Source organism: Diadema setosum, chromosome 8 (genome assembly GCF_964275005.1).
Source record: "Diadema setosum chromosome 8, eeDiaSeto1, whole genome shotgun sequence".
In the NCBI taxonomy this organism is placed as follows: Eukaryota; Metazoa; Echinodermata; class Echinoidea; order Diadematoida; family Diadematidae; genus Diadema; species Diadema setosum.
The window spans coordinates 39,926,214-39,949,165 of NC_092692.1; the positions used below are offsets into that span (position 1 = coordinate 39,926,214).

General features: G+C 41.7%; 1 protein-coding gene across 1 annotated transcript; it reads right to left on the minus strand.

The window, feature by feature from the left end:
• Positions 1-165: 165 nt before the first annotated feature.
• On the minus strand, positions 166-22,185 carry LOC140231597 (nudC domain-containing protein 3-like). The gene is made up of 9 exons (XM_072311746.1): positions 22,079-22,185; positions 10,153-10,265; positions 8,951-9,032; positions 8,172-8,265; positions 7,368-7,599; positions 5,568-5,724; positions 4,747-4,869; positions 3,944-4,132; positions 166-2,326 (listed from the first exon to the last, which is right to left on the minus strand). The coding sequence occupies exons 2-9, from the start codon at positions 10,260-10,262 to the stop codon at positions 2,228-2,230; spliced, it is 1,086 nt and encodes a 361-aa protein (XP_072167847.1). The 5' UTR covers positions 10,263-10,265; positions 22,079-22,185; the 3' UTR covers positions 166-2,227.
• Between the last annotated feature and the right edge of the window lie 767 nt (positions 22,186-22,952).

Consider the following 22,952-nt stretch of genomic DNA (forward strand, 5'->3'; position numbering starts at 1 on the left):
TTGTGTTACATGTTCTAGCAGAGTTAACTGCTGGTCAACCTGAAAACACGACGTCTTTATTCTTGGCAAGAACAGGCATATAATACTGACTCCACAAGTTAGTCGGTCATTTAGGAATATTCCCATTCACCAAAGCAAAGAAAAGAAGTGCTGAAATACAAATAAGATTTGTTTGTTCGTTTTTATTGAACTGAATACAATACGACGCAGTTGGAATGCAGAAACATGCTTACCTTCATTTTAACACTATGCACTTCAATGAAGGAATCCATAGATGCACCATGTGTACCATGCAAAAGCTATGCATTGTCTTTTCCTCATACCACTGAGCAAGTATGTTTGGGTCTCTTCTTTGTTTTTGTTTTTTTAACTTTGCTACATTTTCATCATGCATATTCAACATGCAGAATAACCAAATTATCCTCTGATGCAACACATGTAGGAACATAATTATACTGTATATGTTTATATATTGAACATCATTTAATTAATTCTTGATTCTGATTGGTTGAAATTGTGGGCGTAAATTCAATGATTGCTCGCGCAGCTTCATAGCATCCAGGCTGAATTATTAGTGGAATTAAACAGATTAAGTGGATCAAAATTGCAATTCTGGCAAGTTAGGCACTATTTAGCTATTTTAATTCACTGTAATTACCATCATTTGCTTCATTTACAGTTTCACAAATATGATTTCTGTACCTATTTAGGACAGATGTACTAAGACTCCAGCTTCGTGCAATATGAATACAATTATGTCTTCTATAACAAAGTCATACATTGTATTGTCTCCTGATAACTGAAATTGACATAAAAATTGATTGGTTTGATTTACAAAACTAATAAAACAAAGGGATGGAACAATGAATATCATTTAGTGTTATCCCGTTGTGGACGGTTTTATTTTGCTACAACACGCATTTCCCATAGACGCTTGCCCGAGTATACTCGGGACTCGTCCTCAACTGGTTAAAAAGAGCAAACTGAATGTCTCTCTAATCCCTACTTGTACTCACAAATGTATATTTTTGAATTATAAATACATGAGTAAATTGCACATGTCACTTCAGACAAAGGTCAAGGAATGGTGATTTTTACCTTACATGTACATTAATAATACTTAATGGCAACGACGATAAGATGAAGAAGACAAGGATGAAGATGAGGATGAAAAAGAATCAGAAAAGATTAAAAGAACATGGACTTCTGTCTTCAATGAAACAAAGTAAAAGAATAGGAAATGAAGACAATGGCTCAGAAATACTTCCTTTTCACACATTTCTACTTCAAAAGAATTTTCAGAAGACAGTTCATATCACATGTACAAAACTGAGTGTACTTTCTGTAGACAAATAATGCCCAAATGTGTATAAATTGTAGAAAAAAAAAAAACCAACAACCCTGGACAGGCTGAATAAAAAATGAAAACAAGCAGACAAAGTCAACAACTGCTAATGTCAGTTGCAGACTAGAGATCTCACCAAGAACCAAGACTTTGTCATTTTTCTCCGTCAAAACGAAATGGCCTTTACAAGTGGCAGAGTTCTGTACAAGCAGTATTAACATTTAGCATTTCGTTTGCATGTACTGTGAAATGAGGAATGTTCATGTGCATCTTAATTTCGCAAATTTCGCGAGAGCCAAGATTCGTGAAATTAAAATGCACACGAAAGTTCTTGTCTACACTATATGCATTCAAAAGTCAGAGGGACTTCACGAAAATTTCATGCTGTGAAAAAGGCCGTCGGCTCCAATTTGTGAAAATTTCATGCTGCTAAAATATCATGTTTTACAGTATGTAAATGAGCAATTAGAGGAATACATCAATATGATCATGCCAACATTTGGATCACTCTTTGAAAGAGCTACAAAATGAATACAGCTTGCACCTGCAGGAATCTCTACAAGTAGTTCATTGTGCCTTCATTTCTGCAGTACACATGACTGTGTTGATGTGAGTGTACAGTAGTCCTCTCGGCAGCCTCGTATACCATCATTTCATGCACATGCACTTAATTCAAGACAGTTATTGCCACTATTGACAGCCATATAATGGCTGCTAGAGATCAGTCACTCTTCATCTTCCAGATGTAGCAACTTCTCCCTGTAATTCCACTTCCACAGTTACACCATGTACACCCCAAGAGGGCGACTTACAAATCACAGTTCATGGAACAGGTCAAGGGTCGGCCATAACTTGGAATGTCTTATGATGCCAAAGGTCAACTCAGGATGCAGAGATGTTGACCTTTGAAGGGTCAAACTCGGTCCCTTTGAACGGTGACCCTTCGGCATCCCACGCCTTTCTCAGCATGTTGTGGGTTTCCTGGAAAAGAGGAAGAGAGAGAGAGAGAGAGCTCTGACCACTGAGCCAATTCACCATAATCTTTTCATGTGCCTCTGAACTTGGTTGCAACTTGTCAAGCTGTTTCATCAATTCCTGGTCAATAACCCAATAAAACTGGACTTCGTGATTCCATGACATTTGCTCCTGTGACAATTGCTCCAATGAAATATCTGCCCGCTAGGTCAAACATTAATTCTACCCACAGACATAACCCTAACCATAATCCTTAGTCCTTGTAGAAAATACAACCGGAGCAATTGTCACAGGAGCAAATGTCATGGAATCATGAAGTTCAGTTTTATTGGGTTATTGACCAGGAATTCTGGACTTCACAACAAATTCTGACATCCATGCATGCAGATTAGACAACAAAGCTAGCAGGTGGATTTACTATGCTGAATAAAGTCCAGCAAGGGTGCGCTATCCTCCAATCAAAAATGTATGGGACGGGAAGTGGTACTTCATTCTTATAATGGTATGGAATGTATAGAGACACTTAGACTAGGATGAGAGGTTATTGGTTTGCAGTGTTTAATTCTTTTCTTGAAATACATTACATGGTATGTAGGGTTATTGACTTGGATGGGAGGGTTGGGAGGGTGACAAGAAAATACTGACAGACAAGAAAACTCTGCATTTCCCAACCAACATATTTTCACCTAAATTGCACTATTTCTTGTCAAGACCAGATCATATAAGCATGAGAATAAACTAATTTTCAGACAATTTTATGAATTATACACAAATTAATTGATATTCATATCACAAACGTACGTAAGCAACTGAAATCATTAAGCAGATTGCTGAACATACTGTACCAGAATCCTATGAGTTCTGAAATATTCTTCTCCCTTTCTTGTCTTAAAGGGAAGATAAACCCCAAAAGCAATGTGGATTGAGTGAAAGCAGCAACATTAGTAGAACACATCAGTGAAAGTTTGAAGAAAATTGGACAATCGGTGCAAAAGTTATGAATTTTTAAAGTTTTGGTGATGGAACCGCTGGATGAGGAGACTACTAGAGGTTATGACGTATGAGTGGACAACAATACCAAGAAAACATAAAGAAAATTCTACAAAAATCCATTTTTCATGAAAATTACAAATTCCATCAACTTGATATTGACATATGTAAAGGGTAGCAATTATTCCCCCTGCTTTCTGAAAGAGGTTGGTCCATTGCTCTTTCATAATTCTAGAAAAGTGAATTTTTGTTGAATTTTCTTTGTATTGTTGTCCACTCATACGTCATATCCTCTAGTAGTCTCCTCATCCAGCGGTTCCAACACCAAAACTTTAAAAATTCATAACTTTTGCATCGATTGTCCGATTTTCCTCAAACTTTCACTGATGTGTTCTACTAATGTTGCTGCTTTCACTCAATCCACATTGCTCTTTGGGTTTACCTTCCCTTTAAACTATAAATCACACATCTGACTTGAATGAGATTGGCATGATTCTTGCAATGAAGTTAGGGGGTTTGTAACTTATATTTTTTTTTCTAAAGACAGGATTAATATGAATAGCAGGACAAACTAGTCAGCATAACTCTTCACAAGGTATGAACAATAAAAGTTAATCTGTGATCCTATGTTACCTGTTCCTTGCTCGTTGGCAAGCCTTGTCTCTTGCGCTCCATGTCGTACATGACTCTCTGGTAGTCCAGCTGAGACTCATCGTCCATCTCATGGACATACTGGACGTTGTCGATGCTCTTCTGGTCAATCTCTGGCTCTCCCACAAACACAGCCTTCCACCACGTCTGCTTCCGCTTCTCCAAATTCAGCTGTTTTAATATAAATCAAAGTCGAATCAATGGATGACAAAGGATAAAAATCAGATTGTATAACATGTTATTACATATTAACGCTTTGTTGTATGTATGTGCATTGTATATACATATATCAGGGCTCAGCACTAACTTTTTTTTTGGTGGCCCTTTTGGGCCACTTAAATCTTTGAAATTGAAATTTTGATGGCCCAAATAAGAAATGTACGGGCCCATTATGAAGAAAATATCGCAATCTAATTTGAATTTTAGCTGCCCTAACGGGCCATCGAAATATAGCGTTTTTGGAAAATTGGTAGCCCAACATTAATTCTTATTGATTGGCCCTGGGCCACGGATGTAAAGCCCTGTATATACATAATATTAAATACATACACACAGTCAAACCTATCTAAAGTAGCACCCAAGGGAAACAAAAAAGTGGCCATAATAGACAGATGGTCGCTATATAGACAGGGTCTCTCACATGGCTTTTTCTCGGGGGGGGGGGGGGGGATTTATTTCGTGGCTGTATACGACAGGTGGCCGCTATTAACACAAAGGCTTATGTAAGTACATAGACTTTAAAATGTCATCACCTATGGGGAAAAAAATTAATATATGATAATCACCTGTATGCATTTGCCGGGCTCCAGGCTCCATATTGACTCTTCACCTTTGACCTTCTCTACGAGTTGACCCTCGACAAGAACCTTTTCTCCTTGACCGTCACTCGAGGAACCCTTCATGGATATCTAGGTCAAGGGCACAAACATTTATCATGTAATGATAATAATAATAATAATACAATACATTTATTACGTGCTTAATATGGATGTTTCTATTAAAAAAATGCACAACCAATAATTTATCATGTGCTTCATATTCATGAAATATATATGCACAATATAAATGTGAACAAGACAATATTTATTAACGAGGCAAGTAGATCAATTCCCCCAAAAACTCTTGATTTTCATCCACTGAACACCTTTGCACTTTAACATATTCACATTGCGCATTCTTGGCTCTACCACTTCTGAACTGACACTACAAGGTTTTGAATATGAGCTGAATTTTCTCCTCCATACTAAGATCCCCCTCTATAAAGATACAAAATAAAAAGCAACCACTATATCTTTTTAATCCTTGACCACCAAGGCAGTTATTGACTGCAGAAATTCAGCTCCAAATGTTCTAGAATTGTCTTAATTAGCCAATTATCGTTACCTGTTATAAGAATTTGATTGAAAAAGGATTCATGCATATATAACAGAGGAAAATCAGACAACATTATGCACAACAAACCTTGGATGATGAGTGATTTATACAATCATTGAAACAGCTTATGGCTTGAGTGAAGTTAACATGAAATCAAAGCATGTCTTTCAGTTTGACCATACCAACAAAGAAAAGACAATGATCACATATTCACAGAAGGGAAAGTACCAACCTTTATCTGATCGTTCTTGATGTCGACAGTGACCTGTTTGGCTTTGGTAACGTTTGACGGCACAAATACCTTGATGTCCACATCCTTCAGCGTCTGTGACCATGCATAGTTTTCTCTCAGTGCACCGTTGTACGTGTCGGCTTTGTTCAGCTGCAGCCTATGTTCATGAAATAGCAGATAAAAATAGTAGAGCACAGTAAATCCGCAATCTATGATCAAGCACACAGGAGAAGTCTAAAAGTTGTATAAAGTAATAGAGAGAGAAACTGGTCGGTTGGGTCAGTGGATGTTCCATCCATGTGTGATAAGATGATAACAAAGATAAATACTTTCAAAATCTGTCCTGCAATGGACTCTCTTTATAATGAAGTCTTCAGGACCATCAGTTTTCTCTTGTTGTATTGAAATTTTGTTATGACCGAACAAATAAGCAATAAAAGACATAAAGCGGATATTGTTGCGGCCTGAATATTTACTTCGTTGTAATCAGAATTTTATTTTATATGACTGTGTTCATTATAACGGGAGTGCACTGTACTGCAAAAGTGTAAAACTGTGTAAAGACCATAGACTATAATCATAAGGTCCCTGGTTCAAGTCACCTGGCTGCAGTAGCTATGCCCCTGTGCATGGTGCTTCATACTTCTGCTTAGTCTTTTGGAGGGACTTAAAGTCATTGGTTGCATGGTTGCTTCCTTTACAAGCATTTATTGCTTTCCCTGTGGTGATGCAAAACCGATCACTTCAAAATCATTGTCATTTCCTCATTGGCAAATACCCAACTCAAAACACTTTGGAAATATTCAAAATTTAACCACTGGAAACTATAAGAGTACACATATTAAGCCTACGTAAATCTTACAAGTGTTCATGGTTTACCACAATTTGCAATATTCAGGAATATCATTTCAGGAAGTGCCTTCACGAAAACTAACTTCAATCATTGTTTTAAACTACCTCCCAGAAGACCTATGCCCATGGATTTCCTTGATATCATACATAGCTGCTTTTATAGAATGGGTAGCGAGAATCCTGCGATCTCATTGGTCGAGAGCTATGTGTTGATTTGTACTGGTCGCACGCTGAGTCACAGTGGTAAACATGTTATCGCGCACTTGTAGCAAGAGTATGCATACTTGTAACAAAGATTCGCACACTAAGCAAGCGTTCGCGCACCCAGTACGAGACGCCTATTGGCTAAAACAACCATGCATCAGTAAATGTATTTACTGATGCATGGCTGGCCGTGCGTCCAGTAAAAACTGATGCATGGTTTGTGTATGCCAAGCCAAAAGGAAATGCATCCAGTAATTTTGTCATCGGGTTACACGATAAAAAAATGGGTTTTTGGCAAGAAAATTACCCATTCTATAAATCAGATGACGCACATGTCTTCGTGCGTCAGTCGGAATATAGTGTGCATGCAGTAACTATGGAATTTAGCCTAAGCATTCCATAGTTACCTTATGCACACAATTCCGACTGACGCACTCAGACCTGTGCGTCATTTGTATATTGATACACATACAAAAGCTTTATTAGGCAACAGCTTTCTATCTGTTAGACTTTGGAACAACTAAATGCACACTAGTTCCCTCTTCATCCAACAGGCCTTCATAGATTATCATTTCAATACTACAACAACAACAACAACAACAGCAACAGCAACAACAACAACAACAACAGCAACAGCAACAACAGCAGCAGCAGCAGCAACAACAAAACATTCCTACTTAACGACACAGAATCTTTGCTCTGCTACAAGGATTGGGTTCACATCAACTGAACTCAATGACCTACCCTTTTGAAGTTGAAGTCTTATCCTTTGTTGCTGCTGTTGACCTCTGACCTCCTGTTGCTCCACCGCACCCCTGAATGACCTCACCGGTATCTGGGTTGGTCATCACCGGCTGCGAGCCATCGGGACTGGCCCCTGTCTCAGCACAGGTACTGCCCACTGGCCTGGGACCACCTGGAAGCTCCGAGGTGTCCGTGGTGGTCACTTCCACTGTTTCCAATGCAGGAGGTGGCTCTTTGTTTTGGAGGCAGAAATTGAATGACAGTTTAGTGACTGCTTCATAAGTGCAGAAACCTTTGTTCACATCATCAGTCATACATTGTAAGTCTTTCACTAAGACCAATGTCTTAAATTCTTGTTACGACCACATCTCCCAGTCCTGCTTATTGGCTCTGACAGGGATAACATATATGTAGAAATGAGTCTTCAATTTAATTCAACATTCATACAATTATTCAGTAATAATAGTAATTGTTTTGAAATACAATATGGACTGTTTATAAAATGAAATTTGTCTTTGCACAAAGAGCGTGACTATAAAGACTACAATGGGAAAAGTGTCCAGTTCCTAAAAAAAAAAAGAAAAAAAAAAAAAAGTTACATTTTCTAAATTCTAGCAGTGTGTTGTGCTACTCATTTCATCTGAAGATGTTATCTGGTGTGAAAGTTTACATTAATCAGTCTCTGCCTAATGTCAACACATACTTTTTTTTTCCATTGCTGACATGATCATTTGGAAAGGGGAATCATTTGAAGTACACAGAGTGTAAAGTAGCAGAAGATAGAAGACACAGAGGCTGACTCACCATCCACATTCTCAGCAGCAGCACTTTTTCTCTCCCCCGTGGACGTCACTTTCTTCTCTATTTCCTGTGACATGCGCTCATACTTCATATACGCCTAGATGCATTCCAAGATTAGATGGGAGGGGAAAACATTGTAAAACACGCAGACTCATTGTTTTGTACAGTGTACAGTGTACTCTTGTTATATCAAACGCAGTTATGACAAAATTCTTGTTACAAGGTAAGAATTCAGGTCCAAAAAAAATATTATTAAAATGTGTACTTTACTGTTCAGCTATAATGAAATTTCAATATAAAAGAAAAAAACAAAACAAAAAACTGCTGGTCCTGAGGACTTTGTTATAATGGGAGTTGCCTGTACAACATACAGTATGACCAGAAGCATTGTAAATAAACAGGTTCATAAAATGTTAGCCATATCAGTACTGGAGTATGTAAGACAACATTTCAAAACATTAGGCAAGGGTGGGGGAAAATTGTAGCCAAATATGACACAATAAATAATGACATAGTAAATGAACATGATATAAAAAGCTAAACCTGCTGTTGCTCTTGCAATACAGTGTGTGGAGAGCCATATTTTGTATTTTCCAAAAATGTCAATTATAGAATATGACTTCAAGAGAAAATATTTGTTATGGTAATCGCCGAGAATGCAGCAGTCACAAATACTGGAAAGGTTTGTTGTTTGATGCCATAAATGCTACCAACCCCCTGAAGATACCATGTAGTTTGTTCTATGACAATTCGACCCAAGAAGAGTATGATGGAAGTGTTACCTGCATCACATATTTGCGAGCTATACCTGGAGGCAATCCAATGGTATCATCTTCCCGCTTCATTACGTGGTAGAAGTCAGTCCTGTGTAAATAAGAAGGAATAAAATTGTTGACTTCAGCACCAATGGATGATAATGTTCTTTTGAAATCATTACTGGTATACCCCCCTGATCTTTAAATTTTTTAAATTGAGAGAAAATATGATTAACATGATGCAATCAATTTCTAGTGAGCAAAGTTTTGCACTTATATCTTGCATATCAACTCCTTGGACTCATTAACACAACAGTTACAGGGACATATTACTAACTATAATCTACAGAGTAAAGAACTGTCATTTTACTCACAGTATTCTTAACAAATGTGATAATAACATGCAAACAGATACAAATGTACACATCATTTATAGTCTCTTCTTTTCTACATGTACCACCCTAATACACCTGTTGTTAGTATTCAGTAAACATTACTGTTCTTGGCTTGTAGTTACTGACAAATATGACCTTTGAAACCAACTTTGTACATTTAAACATTACGGCTAGACTGACAGAAATGTCTGTCGAGATGCTGCTGTTGTTGTTGTTCTTTTTCTTTGTTGTTGAAATAAACCTTCAAAACCTTTCTGAAGAATCCCCCCCCCCCAAAAAAAAACAAACAAACAAACCAACAACAACAACAACAACAGCAACAACAAATGACAATAAGCAGTTTGAATCCAATCAAAAGTGTACCGGTACATAATAAAATTCTACTGAAACAAATTGTACAAAAACCAAGGACAACTGTGCACTTATTTCCAATCACTCAGGTAAATTTGAACCAAATCAGTAATTGGAATCTGTTGATATCAATGTTGACTTTCATGTCGTCACTCAGAACACACTCCCTCTTTGTGAGTGATTGTGGCACATGCTGTCTGCACAATCTGAAATACAAGTCAGCCATCTAATATTATGTGATGAATCTTTCAAGCAGCCAGTAGTCAGTTTCAGATTGTGTAGGCAGCATACACTGCAATCTCTTGCAAAGCAAGGAGCAAGGTATTTTGAGCAATGACACAAAAGTTGACATCAAAATTGATGTCATTTATTGGAAAATAGCTTTGTAGTACCGTATATCCTGTGAGTTTGGTGCAATTCACTTCAGTAGAATTAGATATTATCTACATGGATACGAAAGTATATTAGCGCTGAACTACTTACCTCCTATACAAGAATTCAAAGACGACATCCAAGAAAGAATCTATCTGTCTCACATTCTGCATAATGTCTCCAAGATTAGCATCAAAGTGTCCACTTGTGGTGTCTGCCATGTTCTGGAAAAAAAGAAAAAGAAATACACCACACTACAGACATCATGCATCATGTTTGCTTGATGAAAAGTGATTGTACTAGTGACTACTAGCACTACCTACCATACTCTGTGGTTAGTAGTTGCTTCTCCGCTTCTCCTCACGACAAGCAATGAACATGCATGATAACACTAAGATTTCTTAGTATTGAGAGCCGTTTTGCAGGTTCTTGATTTAGTACATTTGATTTGTCACTCGGCCAGGATGGCATAGATTGTCTATCAATACATCTTCAAGAGCAGATGCTAGAACACTCACTTAGTTCCTCACAGAGTCCACAAAGACAAAAGACAAGGCAAACCCCAGTGGACACAGAAGGTGAAGAGCGCTTACTCACTCTCCTTATCAACCTGAAAAAAAGGAAGCAGACTAAGAAACTAAAAGATGGGCACTTTCTGTGGAAGTCATACTTGGAGGCCAAATGGTCCTTTAGAAGATCTCTCGGGCAATCAGAAGCATCCTAAAATCTAGCTACACAAGGGAAGTTAGAGCTTACCAATGAAAGAAATGACACCTTATTCTACAAGTCGAAAAAGCTGAATAGGCATGACAAATCTCTGACACAGGACCTCCCCTTCCTGACTTACAAGGATACCACCTTTCATGGTAAGAATATCATGGAGGTTTGGCATGCCTACTTCCAAGACCTCTCATCTGGTGCCAGTAGGGATGCTCTACAATCTTCATCCACACGCCACGAGGAGGCAACAGATATCCAACTACAGTCCTGTACACAGCATTCTAATGCAACACATTTCAGTAAAAACAGACAAGGCACAGGAGATGATACTCTCACTTTTAATAGCCATGTCAACGCTGCCATTCAGAAGCTCAAGCCAGGCAAAGCTGCAGGCCTTGACGACATTACCACTGAGCACCTGGTCCCCTCAGGTCCGATCCTTCCCACGCTACTTCTCCTCCTGCACCAGAACTCCATCAGACTAGCACATCTTTCTGTATCTCTGAAAGAGGCTGTTATCATTCCACTGCATAAAAGAGGAAACAAACCAGTTGATGACCCATCCAGCTATAGAGGAATCTCGCTGATCCCAACGCTGTCTAAGCTACTGGAAACAGCTCTGAACACGAGGATAGAAGACTCTTGAACAGGAGCCAGTATCCCAGATGAACTCAAGTTTGGATTTCAAGCTACCAGATCTTGCCTGCTAACATTACTTACCCTCCACTTGATCATTGAACTCAACTCTCTTCCCAGAAAAAATCAACACATCTAGCACCCCTAGATGCAGCAAAAGCTTTTGACTGTGTGTGGCACTCTGGATTATTCCAGACACTCTTCACCAAGCCCATCCCATCTGAAGCTCAAGGCATCTCTAAGAAATGCACAACAGGGCTGCTAATCGAGATCTGTGGAAAGGTGATATCAGCTCCACATTCCCACTACAGAATGGAGTTAGGCAAGGAGGAATCCTCTCCCCTCTCCTCTACAACGTCTTCATTGACGGGCTTATAAAGATACTGACAGCTGAAGACTTAGGTTGCCACTTTCATCATCTATTTGCTGGAGTAATTGTCTTGGCAGATGACATTGCCTTATTGCTTCATCAGCAGAGGAGCTGCAGTTGATGCTCGACATCACCCATACCTATGCTACCACCTGGAAATACAGGATTAACCCAGCGAACAGTGCCATCCTAGTCTACAGGCACAAATAGGATGTAATACACACACCTTGTAGGCCCTATCGGAATGAAGAACAAATTCAAGTTGACCCACATCTTCACCTATATGTCACCAAGTCAACACAACCTCAAGATTCTGCTCCCAATATCGCCACAAATTATAGGGTATAACACCCTGTTCTCCCTAATTGGAGGGCCAGCCTCATAGAAAAACTTTTGGCCTCCCACCATCGCAAAGTTGTGGTCTGCATACTGTATCCCCAGGATGTTGTATGGGGTTGCCGTTGTGAAGTTCGAAAAAAGATCTCGGGAAAAGCTTGACTCTGCATAGGCTCTCCTTTTCAAGAAACTCCTTGGCCTCCCCAAAAGTGCTGTGAATGAAGCTGTCTTCCTCTTGACAGGCATCCTTCCTCTCTCCCTTCAAGCTGATCTCCTTACTATTCTCTTCTTAGGACAGCTATTCACACCGCCCTCAGACAGATTTGAACACAGGATCCTCCCTCACGCTTTGGCAAACAACACTCTCTCCATCCCCTACTGGAAGCAGCTTCTTGCCAAGTTCAATTTACCCCCGTATAATACTCTCTGGCACCTTAAGCTTTGACTATTCTATCCCAACTGGAAAAGGCTGTGTCATTGGGCTTTTCATGACCACCACATTGCTGAGGTTTGCAATGCCATAGAAAATAAGCATACCTTTGCTCTATGGAAGCAATGTAGCACTAGCAGCCTTCCAACCCTTGAATGTTCCCAGCTGCCCTGTCTCCACACCTCCATAGTGCCTCAAGACTCCTCTCCCAGCTTTCAATTTTTAACTGGCACTTACCCAACACTAACATGGGCACTGGTCTGATGGTCCAGGACCAGTAAAAATCACTGTAAGACCAGTAACTTTATCAGGTATGGATCAGTAAAAATGGAAAAAAACTGGGTTAGTGTGCAGCCCTGACTTATCCAACGAAGTACCAACTGATAATAAATATTCATAGGCAAGTCTTCAACCTCCATCTGTAGACTCTGCGGTGTCGAGGAAGAGAACACCATCCACTTTGTTGCTCTTGCCCAGCCCTCCAAACTATCGTGCTGCACCCTTAGCATATCCTTGCCCTCAACCCTCTGGATTGGATCAGATTACCCAGGCATTCACTGCACATGGCATCTCCATCTTTGCCGCTAGGATTTTGTTTCCTTTTCTATCAATTTCTACGGTCTCTCATTCTACCAACATTACGTCCCACTACGGGCACTAGCTGCCTCCTCCGCAGCTCCGATACATTCCTCAAATACACCTTCGCTGGTTGTCCCAACCTATCTTTTACACAGGTAAAACAGCTTGACGCGGAAGAAAAATCAAAAAGATGAAGACGACACACAATACATCTACTGTAACAGCAATGCTAGAGGAGCTGCAGTCTAGTGGCCCTCTCTTGCAGACTGTCGCTGAATTGCACGTCTAGCAATGCTGTGCTGTACAAGATAACACATAATCTTGTACATGTTGAAATGATCAAAGAACAACTTCAACAACTCCCAACACCTCCAAGAAGAACTCGCAACCATCAATACCTGGTCCCACCCAGCAGAACTCTCTATCACCAAAACTCCATCTTAGTGTTGCATAAGGCAACATATAAGCATATGTTTATATGTTCGCCCGTGCAGCATAATATGCCTGGCTCGAAACCGGCAATTATGCTTCACGGGCAATGACCCCTGACACACACACACACATACATACACCCCAAGGGATAGGGTTTTACGGGCAACTCAATGGGCATACGGGTATCTCCCCCCTCTAGCCCAGCGTGGGCAACCCGTCCCCCTAATAGGGTATAAAAAGGGGATGCGGTAATTAGAGAGAGAGAGAGACAAGGAACAAGACAAGGAAAAGGAACAAGAAACCAGACACAGCGACTAGCGACACAGCGTATACCAGCGACACAGCGTATACCAACGTATGCCAGCCAGGGACTAGAATGACCTGGCATCCGCGCCTACCTGTCTCTCTGGTGACCCTGCGCTGTAACGCAGGATTACCAAAGCAAGGTAAGTTCCCTTACCTCACTTTCTACAAGTGAGTTAAGCATATATTTATCTAACGTATGCCAGCCAGGGACTAGAATGACCTGGCATCCGCGCCTACCTGTCTCTCTGGTGACCCTGCGCTGTAACGCAGGATTACCAAAGCAAGGTAAGTTCCCTTACCTCACTTTCTACAAGTGAGTTAAGCATATATTTATCTAATTTACCATGTTGTGCGAGGCGTCGCGACCGAATTTATACGAACCATCACAGCAGCGTTTTGGTTGCAGCGCGCCGCACAACAAATGGCGCTGCGAGCAGGGTCTCCGTTTTTGAACAAATATTCTGCTCGGAAACGGCACAAGTATAAGTAAGTAAATGATCTACGTTACTTAATTTTCGTTAATATGTGTTTATTTGCTTTGTTTTAACGTATATTTTGTATTGTTTCACCTTTAGAGGTGAGCGGAGTTTACCGTAGCAGACGCTATTTCGTTGGGTGTGTCGTTCCAAAGGATGCCAACAATGCCGTGGCGCGAATCCTATTATTAAATTTCACGCCGTTTTTTCGTGAAACGGCATAGCCGTTAATTGCCGTTAAATTTGCGGATAAGTTTGTGCAACGTGTTTTAGATATTTTTTCTCGCTTCTCGTGAAGTGTTCATCGCAGGTGTTTCTTATTATTAGTGAACCACTGCAACTTTAGCGGAGTACGCAGTAATTGGCGCGCTTCAAATTCTATATAGCTCTTTTCGTCTTTTGCCGCGGAAATTGTTGCATTATTGAGTGGTCTCCGGAAAGCTACTCCGGCTGGTGCACATTGGACGTTCTCTTCTTTGTCCGTGTTGCATGTTCTTTCCTCGCTCGCAGAGAATTTTCAGCCGGCGTGTTTGAATAAATTTGCATCGGTTACGCCGCGCTGTCTGATGCATTTACTGGCCGCGCATTTATATTTGCTGCATTTATTGATTATATAAAATGTGATATAAGATTGCTATTTTAGTGATGATGTATTTTGTGATTATATTTACGCTATATTTACTTTGCAGTGAAGTTTGATGTTAATAGTGAATATTGATGTTGAACAGTGAATATTGATGTGAAAAGTATTTTCATGTCGAGTTGTGTGCATCAGTGTATGTCTTGTATGTTGGGCAAGTATTGACGTAATGATACAATTTGGATGCTTATATTATTTGGATTGGATTCGTAAATACATGTTTTCTTATATTGCCGGGAGTCTTTAGACTTTTGCAAATATACGCAAGGGAAAAGAGCAAAGGATTGCTTTAACCCTTTGTATATTTAGCAAGGGAAAAGGCGAAATAATTATTTCAATCTCTGCTTTAAGGAGAGAAAAGAGCGATAAATTGCTTCAATTTTGGCTTAAGCCAGAGAAGAAGCAATAAATTGCTTATTTTTTGTGATTTGGAAATTAATAAGCAGAAGTTATTGGGGGAGACGAGTGAAAAATCGCTCGAATTCCTTAAGAAACTTTGTTGCTGTGTTATTTTCCGAAAGAGTATCCTATGTTTGTATTTCGTGAAGTGTTTGTGTCCGGAGTTTCTTTCGGTCTTGTTTACGAAGTGAACGCCTCCGGGTAAGTTAGAAAAGGTGAATGAGTGAATTTTGTGTATTGTTTCGTGAACTCGTATTTTATGCCGTACGCATATACCGATACATAACGCTACCGATTGTGCGTGACCGGCAGTACGTATTTCTTAATTACGCCGAGTTATATACCGGTAAGCATAGTTGAAGCCTATAGCGGAAAGAGATTGTGATATATTTGTATTTTGTAGCCCTACGCTACGTTTATTCACTTCATAGCATACTTGCATGATTTCAGTATCGGTTTTATTGAGTATGCGCTACGCTATATAAGCCGGGATAGCTTCAGCATTAGCGAACCGGGAAGTATAGCGTTGTCGTTGCGTTTGTACGTAAACAATCCGTGATTATTGATGTTATAGAAGAGATTGTGGTATTTATATTGGGTAGCCGTACGCTACGTTATTCGTATCGTACCAGAATTATATATTTCATTATCGGTAATATTTTGTGTATACGTTACGTTATATGAGCCTGGATAGCTTTAGCATTAGTGACCCGGAAGTATAGGGTTGCGTTTGCACGAAAGCGATCCGGAATTATTAATTTGATAGAATTAGTATTTTGTATATAGTATAAGTTATCTCTGTGTGCGTTATTGACGATGGAGAGAATCCGTATTAATTGTTGCAACAAAAATGACCTGTTACAAGTACCAGGCATTGGCGATGCAACAGCAGCACGGATCCTCGCCTTACGCGAGGCAACGGGAAATATAACTCCCGATTCTATTTGTTCGATTCCGCATATTCGAAATTTAGCGGATATAATTCAAATGTTGGATTTTACGCCAGCTCCAGTCCCATCCCCTAGGCCTCGTGCGCTGGGCAGATCTGGCTCTCCGCCGATTGCTCCGTATCCGTATGATCGTTTCCCGGCACCAGGGTATCCGAGGGCAGCATCCCTTCCGCCAAGGGGATCAGAAAACTCTACTGTGCCTTACGGAGAAGGGAGGCAATCTCTACCTCCTGACGTCGGTAGGTGGCAAGTAACTAGGCCCATAGCGATGCCGCGGGCAACAGTGACTGCTAACCTTACCGACCAACCCGCTAAAAATGCACAGAGTGTTACTGAGACCCAGCAAGGGGAGGGGGAATTAGAGCAAGCCCAACCGGAGCCGAATGACGGGCGCGATACTGCTCCTGTTAGTGTTAGTCACACTGGTGAGCCTCAGTGCGCACAGCGGCCGCCGGGAGAGGATCTCCGTGAGCGTGATCAGGGTTCTGATCATGCTCATGCGAACCTCAGGGTGGTACAAGCTATACCGCTATACAACCCCGAGTAGAGACAATTGAAGGGGACCCGACATTGGGTTAGTTAGGGGACAGGCGCCCGTATTATGACAAACATCACGAGGCCACGTATGATTCTCGGTACGAGGAAAGTTATGAACCTCGTTACGAGACATCTCGTGAGCCCCAACGCAATCCGTCTCCATATAGGCCAACGGGTCCACCTAAACATTATGACAACCGTAATCGATATCGCGATTATGAAAGGTATCGGGGTAAAAATCGGGGCCGATATGATAATGATCGATTCCATCAGGGTGGCGATCGATATCGATACGATCGCATCGATTGTGGTTATGATCGATACCGATATGATGACGATCGATTCCAGCGGGATCGATGGCAATATGATCATGATCGATATCCGGATGACCACAATCGATATCAATGTGCACATGATCGATATGAATGCGATGATCGATATACTGACACTTGTGATCGATATCCTGATCGCTTCATTGGCTATCGGGACAGCGATCGTGAGTATTATCGATCTCCTTCCTATCGTTTACGCGAGGATGTACTTCAGCCGAGTTATGGGGAACGGAGGAGAGAGGAGCAGCCTCTGCGGGCCTCCCCACCACCCGTGCGACGGCTGACCCCGCCACAGCCTGTAGCTCCTAAGCCGGCTCCTAGGCCGGCTCCTAGGTTCAACGTGCCTCGGCCAGGTCAGGCATCACCGGCCGCTAGTTCTAACCTATCCGAGCCGGGTACTAGATCAAGTAGGCCCAAGCCTAGCTCTCGTTTCTCTCCTTCCGATACTCCAGTGATACCTCCTCAGCCCGTTCCCGGGACACATTTACCGAGAACGATTACTTTCAATGGTACAGGGAGCTGGCAGGCATTTTTTGCCAAGTTCACCTCATTTGCCAATGAGAGTAACTGGAGTCCCCAACAACGGCAGAATCAATTGTGCTGGTCGTTGGATGGGAAGGCAAGCGAATACTATGCCTCCCTGATCCAGCGGGAGCCAGCCATAGATTATTTCAATATCATTCTCAAGTTGGAGAAACGGTTTGCCCCTCAGGAGCTACCTGAAGTTGCTCAAGGCCAGTTCAACTAAGCGAGACAAGGCCCAGATGAGTCTTGCATTGAATGGGCAGAGCGGCTTCAAATTCTAGCTTCTCAGGCTTTCCCCAATCTGCCTGATGACTTTGTGCAGAAACAGCTGGTGTTGCGTTTCTGCCAGGGATCTATCGATCGCGAAGCCGGGCAACACACACTAAATCATCAACCACTAAACCTTGATGATGCCTTACGTGTGACACGCATGTTTCAACATGCCAGGCAAGCCATCTACGGAAAACCGCGGAAGGAAATAAAGCAGTTGGTCGTCGCAGATAGTTTCCTGGAAAGGGATGTGAGAAAGGTAGACCTGCCTATTTCATCTACAATCCCTTCCAACCATTCAGATGACGAACCGGAAACTCGAATAACCAAACTTGAAAAAAGGTTCGATTCCTTTCAGTGTTCCGTTAATGACAGATTAGACTCGCTGGAGGCGCAAGTACGTACCCTTAACTCAACAGTACGGGAACTGGTTGCGACCCTTCAATTCAGACGAGATGCTCCAATGCCTAGGTCATCCCCAGGTAGGTTATCTCCGGCCAGAGCCAGTTTCCGGTCACCAGGCCAGGATAACCACTGCTTTAAGTGTGGCAAGTCGGGCCACTTTAAGCGGGACTGCCCCGAAGGTGGACAGGGCAAAACCGTCTCCTTCGTATGTGGCGATGACCAGGGAAACGGGCAGGGATCGGAGGAACTAGCCCGACCCCGATCCACCTAGCTCCGGGCACAATTGTTGTCTCCCCTCCAGTCGGGGATAAGAGCCCTCAAACCCTGACGGTGGGGACATCTTGCAATAACGTGGAGGGCAATGCTGAGACAGTATCGAAACCGGGAGCAGGGGCCAGTGAGGCTGTTTTAGATTCTCGGTCCACTTTCACTCCATCTCTCCTTGCCTCCTTGTCAAAGGAAAACGCAGAGTCAAGGAGTGTTGGTGGCGCTGACTCTTCACAGTCTCCTAGCCCACAGTCCCAGGTAGGTACAGGTGAGCAGCCTGCCATTGTCACGCATCCATGGCTGCTCCCCCCATGGCCTCCGCCTTCCACAGATTCCGTGAGTACGAGTTCCCATGGGGATGCTAGAGAAGCGTCCACTGGGGGCAATTACCCTGATGTAATTGTAAGTTGAAACCTTCAAATCCAGATGTAAGAGGTAAGCCATTAAAGGCAGTTGTGGATACAGCCGCTGAAGTATCATTTTGTCGAATCTGATTTATTAATCTCTTCATCCCGGACCACCCATTATTAAAGAAGATGTTTATAATACGGTGGGAAGGGATATGAAGATGATAGGATTAATTGTTGGCCAGTGTTTCAGTTGATAGGATTAATTATTAAAGAAGACGTTTATAATACGGTGGGCAGGGATATGAAGATGATAGGATTAATTGCTGGCCAGTATTTCAGGGCCAAAGACATTTTTATGATCTTTGAGGGAAACCACGATATCTTAATAATTTAAAGGCATAATTTACCATTTGCAGATGAAAGCATTAGTGCTTTAAAATAGTTCTAAAATGTGAGTTAGGGATAGAAACAACCACTGTCAAAATTTGAATCCGTATAATCGATGTTAAGTGTTGTTAAATACACAAAATGTGAACAATAGTTATAATAAAAAATGTTTCCAGACTAAACCGTATACAGTTACGGTTTACTGAGAAAAACCCTGATATCTCCTTATATTTTAGGTTTTATTGCAAATATTTCATATGGTAGGATGTTTTATGATACAACAGATCTACACGTATGCATCAAATGTGATATCTTGAACATTTTTGAAATCACTGCTCCCAAAGGTAAACTGGACCTTTAAGTTTTTGTGTAAAATAATGTGGTTATTTTTGGGGGGGGGGAATTGTGAAAAAAAAAAAAAAACAGTCCATGGATAATTTCATTAGTGAACCCGTTTAGATCTCCAGGACTGATAAAAGAAATTGTTTATTTTGAGATTGGCAACTGGGTTGAAATGTTTGTTTGGATAATTTAAGTATAGTTGCCAATCTATAGGGCCGGGGGGAGTGTTGCATAAGGCAACATATAAGCATATGTTTATATGTTCGCCCGTGCAGCATAATATGCCTGGCTCGAAACCGGCAATTATGCTGCACGGGCAATGACCCGTGACACACACACACACACATACATACACCCCCAAGGGATAGGGTTTTACGGGCAACTCAATGGGCATACGGGTATCTCCCCCCTCTAGCCCAGCGTGGGCAACCCGTCCTCCTAATAGGGTATAAAAAGGGGATGCGGTAATTAGAGAGAGAGAGACAAGGAACAAGACAAGGAAAAGGAACAAGAAACCAGACACAGCGACTAGCGACACAGCGTATACCAGCGACACAGCGACCAGCGACACAGCGTATACCAACGTATGCCAGCCAGGGACTAGAACGACCTGGCATCTGCGCCTACCTGTCTCTCCGGTGACCCTGCGCTGTAACGCAGGATTACCAAAGCAAGGTAAGTTCCCTTACCTCACTTTCTAGAAGTGAGTTAAGCATATATTCATCTAATTTACCATGTTGTGCGAGGCGTCGCGACCGAATTTATACGAACCATCACAGCAGCGTTTTGGTTGCAGCGCGCCGCACAACATTACCAAGAACCATCAAAGACTGAAACAGATTACCCCAGGAGGTGGTTGAGGCCAATACTAGGCAATAGTACCATCGCATCGACACGTGTGTCACGAGCCTTGGCCCAGGACTCAATAGTAGTAGTTGCTTAGCACTGATTTTTCATATTATTCAATTGTTATTATAATTAGGACCTACTATCATTCATGGACGTGTCAGTTTATTGATTATTTATTTATGCATTCATTTGGATGATGATTATTTCTGCAACTACTTGAACCCTTTGAAGACTTGCATTATCCATTAATCAGTGTTAATACTTTAAGACCTCCCGCCCGCAACTGGCGCAAGTGACAGAATAATCAGCAACGTGCCAACGCCAACGGAACAGGCGCAGCTCAGGTTGATTGCGATCCTTCTCACGGAAGCAGAAGAAGAGGAAGGGCAGGGCATGTATCATTATGATTATATATGGCTCATTCAAATTAAGATGTACTATGGAGTATGAAAGGTTCTGTATAAGACCATGGGCTTTGGTTTGAACTTGCAATGCAGTGCAGCGTGTGAGTGACACTGTGGCAGTGCTGTGTATGACAGGCACTGCACTAATGTAAGGCCCAGGGTAACCCCGGGACGCTCCGTGTCACAGTTACACACTGTGGGAGCGTCCTGAGTCAATAGAGTGCTAAACTGCTATATCGGTAAGCTTGAAAAACATACACAGTCTGTCACAGATTTTCGCGCCTCCGTAAGTTTCGAATTTCACTAGAAAAAAACTTACTTTTATAGTATACATAAGATTCTTATCTAATTCCTACCATACGTTCACCTTGTTCTTGTTCACACTGGTCCAATGATCTTGAAAGAAACGTTTTTTTTACAGGTCCATCTACTAGCTCCCCATCCCATTCACCATTTTCAAAATCAGTATGCAGTACACTGCGCACGTAAATATTCATGTGCTGGGCGGAGTCGCAATGCTTTTAGCCTTCTGACAAGGCCTGCGCGCGCGTACCCATCCAGAAAGCAACGCAATATACAGCGAGAGGGTTTGCCACAACAGTATGATACGGCCTTGCCATAAAGCTACAGCTGTACAGATGAATTGACGGCCAGCGCATGCGCACAAGTTTCAAATCCATTGACTGTATAAGATGTCGTTCTCCCAAGTTCCTTTCGACCGAGTCGTATTTAACTCATCAATTCGAGCAGAAATGGAATATTTGCAGGACCAAAAGTTGAACGCAGTCAGTCTTCAACATTATAACTTCACCTGTAAGTCTTCATATTACAGAATTTTAGCCATTTCATATTGATATTCAGGCGCTATACTTCGCCTGTCATGATCATATCTGCTACAATGCGCAGCCCCAACACTGCGTGTTGGGGCTGGTCGCAGGGCCCAGGGTAAAGAATACACAGACAGAAATTGATGGGACTATTACAGGGACAATGAAATACACCCGTCTGTACGAGAGCGCTGTTTTCAAGATCTAAAACTACACTTAGTCTGACCATGTGTAAGACTAACTTTCCGTAATATGATTCCAAGCTTACCACACTCTGAATTTACTTCAGGGTATCGAAAAATAGCCCAAACTTGAATCCACCTCTGACACAAATCGAGAAATATACGCGTTCTCACGGGTGGTTCTGACGTACAATAAACAGCTAACAGCATAAGCTGGCTGAACAACTTTCTCCGTATAATATTCAAAGAGAGATAAAATAGACGTAGAAAATGAACGTTCAAGATTCATATGCGCGATTTTCGTTAGCAGATACACGGAAGTCATTCAGAAAACACATGCGGGCGGAACGACCAACACTGATTGCGCTCCGTGTATCCCTCGTTGACAGTGCGCAGTGTAGTGCCAGTATACAAAGGTAAGTTTCCCGGAATAATAATGGTCAGCAGCCCATCCCCAAACATACGCACAAGAGAGGACCAAACGAAGCCAAAATCGAAGGTTAATTGTCTGTAAGTATCTTTAATTTATTATCTCATTCACTCGACAATAAATGATTGAAGAGATTTGTGTCAAAACTGTAAGACGAAATGATCGAACTGTTGGTGGATTGGTAAAACAACAACACTCTACAGCAAAAGGTGGGTCTTCATTCCAGTCGGGTGGCTGTATCCACCGTGGTTCGTGGACCCCCTGCTGTCAGCTGTCTCGGGGTTGCGCTCCCCGTCTGATCCAGTCGACGTTACCCCAACCTGGGCCTGCGCTGGGCGCGCCTGGAGAGCTGGAGGCGCTGCACAATTTCTCAGTGTGGTAGCGATATGGGATATATCGAAGCAAGTATCTTATTAACCACCAAGTTGTTCAGTCAACATAATAACATTATTCTAGAGACTAGATCATGCACTTTATGGCCCTATATTATTGGTACCTTATTCCCGTGTGCCAAAGACAGTGATACTGGT

Coding starts and splice junctions, on each gene's coding strand:
- LOC140231597 (XM_072311746.1), bottom strand. CDS start 10,262: ATGGCAGACACCACAAGTGGACACTTTGATGCTAATCTTGGAGACATT. Junction 4,870..5,567: donor TCAAGAACGATCAGATAAAG/GTTGGTACTTTC, acceptor CCCTTGACCTAG/ATATCCATGAAGGGTTCCTC. Junction 2,327..3,943: donor TGCCAACGAGCAAGGAACAG/GTAACATAGGAT, acceptor CCTCTTTTCCAG/GAAACCCACAACATGCTGAG.